Here is a 1,964-nt window from a genome sequence, read left to right on the forward strand (position 1 = left end):
TTTATGGAAGAGGAGACTGAGGAGCAAACAGGCAGGGAAGGCTCCTGGAGAAGGGGGATTTGATCAAGTTTTGGGGGAAAGACTGGGGCTGGGACTGAGCAATGTGAAGAGGATCCATGGCCCAGAGGGCAAGTCCCTGTCCAGGGTGTCTCTGAGCCGGGGTGGCTGCACACATAGGAGAGACCAAACCTACTTGGAGCCCGGCAGCCCAACCCCGCCCCCCGCGTCTCCATGACAACAGCCTCCGCACATGCGCCTCAAGCACCGGCGCCTGTGCTGGCGCCTTGAGCCGAGGCCGGACGCACGCAGGGCGGAAGCTGGCCGGGCGGGCTGGGCGGCGGGAGCGCTGGGCGGGCTTTTAAAGGGGCGGTCTCCACCCGGGCCCATTCGCCCGCGGGGACTGCTGATGGTGAGGGCTGGGTGGGCCTGGGAGTCAGGATCCAGGAGGCAGAGGAGAAGCAGGTCTGTGTGACTCCCCCCCTCCCCCGCGGAGGCGACAAGGGAGCTAGGGACTGTGTAAATGCCCTCTGGGGCAATAATGGGATGGCTGTCCCCCAGGGAGCAATACGGAGGAGAAAGGACTATGGAACTGCACCTTCTGGGTGATAAGAGGGGGACGGGGGTGTGTAACCCCTCAGGATGTTGAAAGGGAGCTTGGATTCCAAAAATGTTAGTCGTAATAATGAGAAGGGTGGGGCTCCATAGTTGCTCCATCCTCCAAGGAGGGAGCTGGGGCTCCAGGGGAGAGTACGAGGGCAGGTTAAGAGACCTCACAGGTACAGCTTGGAACCCTCTCCCATCCCCTACTCTCAGCATTCTACCATCTCCCCTCCCCGTCAGGTTGCCCAGCCATGGCCAGACTACCCGCCCCAGGCTCAGTGATTGTCCCAGACTGGCACGAGAGCACCGAGGGCAAGGAGTACCTGGCCTGCATCCTGCGCAAGAACCGCCGGCGGGTGTTTGGTAAGTGCCCCCCTCCCCCAGCCTGTCACCTGCCACTCCCTGGGGAGAATAGTGTCCCCTGTGGTGGGGGGCGTGGAGCAGAGAAGCAGGGCAGTGAGGGCCTGCTCCACTGCAATCCTCAACCTTGGGGACCCCAGAAGCCCTATCCTGGGGTCCCCAGCCCCAAACCTCCTTAGAGTTAATTCTGTCATCAGAGCCATGGAAACAGCCAAAACCCTGCCAGGAACCACTGTCACCAGAGAGGCTGTTGATTGAGGCCTCACCTGGTGGCAGGCCCTCTGCTGGGCACTTTATACAATGGACTCCAATTTAACCTCAACAGCACGTTGCAGACTTGTCCAAGATCCCCTAGTGAGTAGAGACAAGCCTCTTCCATATCCTGCTGTCTCCAGGATAAGACACTCATGTTCCCCAGGATGAAGCTAACTTACCCAGGCAAGGTCAGCTGACAGGCCAGCAGAGGGGCCTGGCATCGGCTACAGGAGTCCAGCTCTGGCCAGGAGAGACAAAACACCAGAAGGCTTAAGACCAGAGAGTGACAGGCAACCCACAATTTAGGACTTTCAGGTCCTATGCCTATAGATGGATCATAGTTTAGACTTTATTTTTTGCAAGTTTTAAATTAAAAACATTCAGGGCGGTCCAGTGGTTAGGACTCGGCGCTTTCACTTCTGTGGGCCTGGGTTCAGTCTCTGGTCAGGGAACTAAGATCCCACACGCTGCACGGTGGGACAAAAAAAAAAAAGAATAAATAAATAAGTAAACATTCATAAATACCTCACTGTATTGATTCTAAGGAATTTATATTAATTAAGAATACTTTTGCTGGGGCTTCCCTGGTGGCGCAGTGGTTGCGCGTCCGCCTGCCGATGCAGGGGAACCGGGTTCGCGCCCCGGTCTGGGAGGATCCCGCATGCCGCGGAGCGGCTGGGCCCGTGAGCCATGGCCGCTGGGCCTGCGCGTCCGGAGCATGTGCTCCGCAACGGGAGAGGCCACAGCAG

General features: G+C 58.0%; 1 protein-coding gene across 3 annotated transcripts in view; it reads left to right on the forward strand.

Moving 5' to 3' along the window:
* Positions 1–383: 383 nt before the first annotated feature.
* CPLANE2 (ciliogenesis and planar polarity effector complex subunit 2) overlaps positions 384–1,964 on the forward strand; it is a 6,790-nt gene continuing 5,209 nt past the window's right edge. For 2 of the 3 annotated variants that reach the window (XM_028484050.1, XM_007128365.2), the window contains exons 1-2: positions 384–462; positions 841–963. In XM_028484050.1, the coding sequence (XP_028339851.1) occupies positions 852–963 (112 nt within the window). In that variant the 5' untranslated portion in view covers positions 384–462; positions 841–851. Of the gene's footprint in view, positions 463–780; positions 964–1,964 lie in introns of those variants that run through there. The other variant, XM_028484049.2, reaches the window with a different exon arrangement.

The sequence above is a fragment of the Physeter macrocephalus genome, unplaced genomic scaffold (assembly GCF_002837175.3).
Source record: "Physeter macrocephalus isolate SW-GA unplaced genomic scaffold, ASM283717v5 random_112, whole genome shotgun sequence".
Classification (NCBI taxonomy): Eukaryota; Metazoa; Chordata; class Mammalia; order Artiodactyla; family Physeteridae; genus Physeter; species Physeter macrocephalus.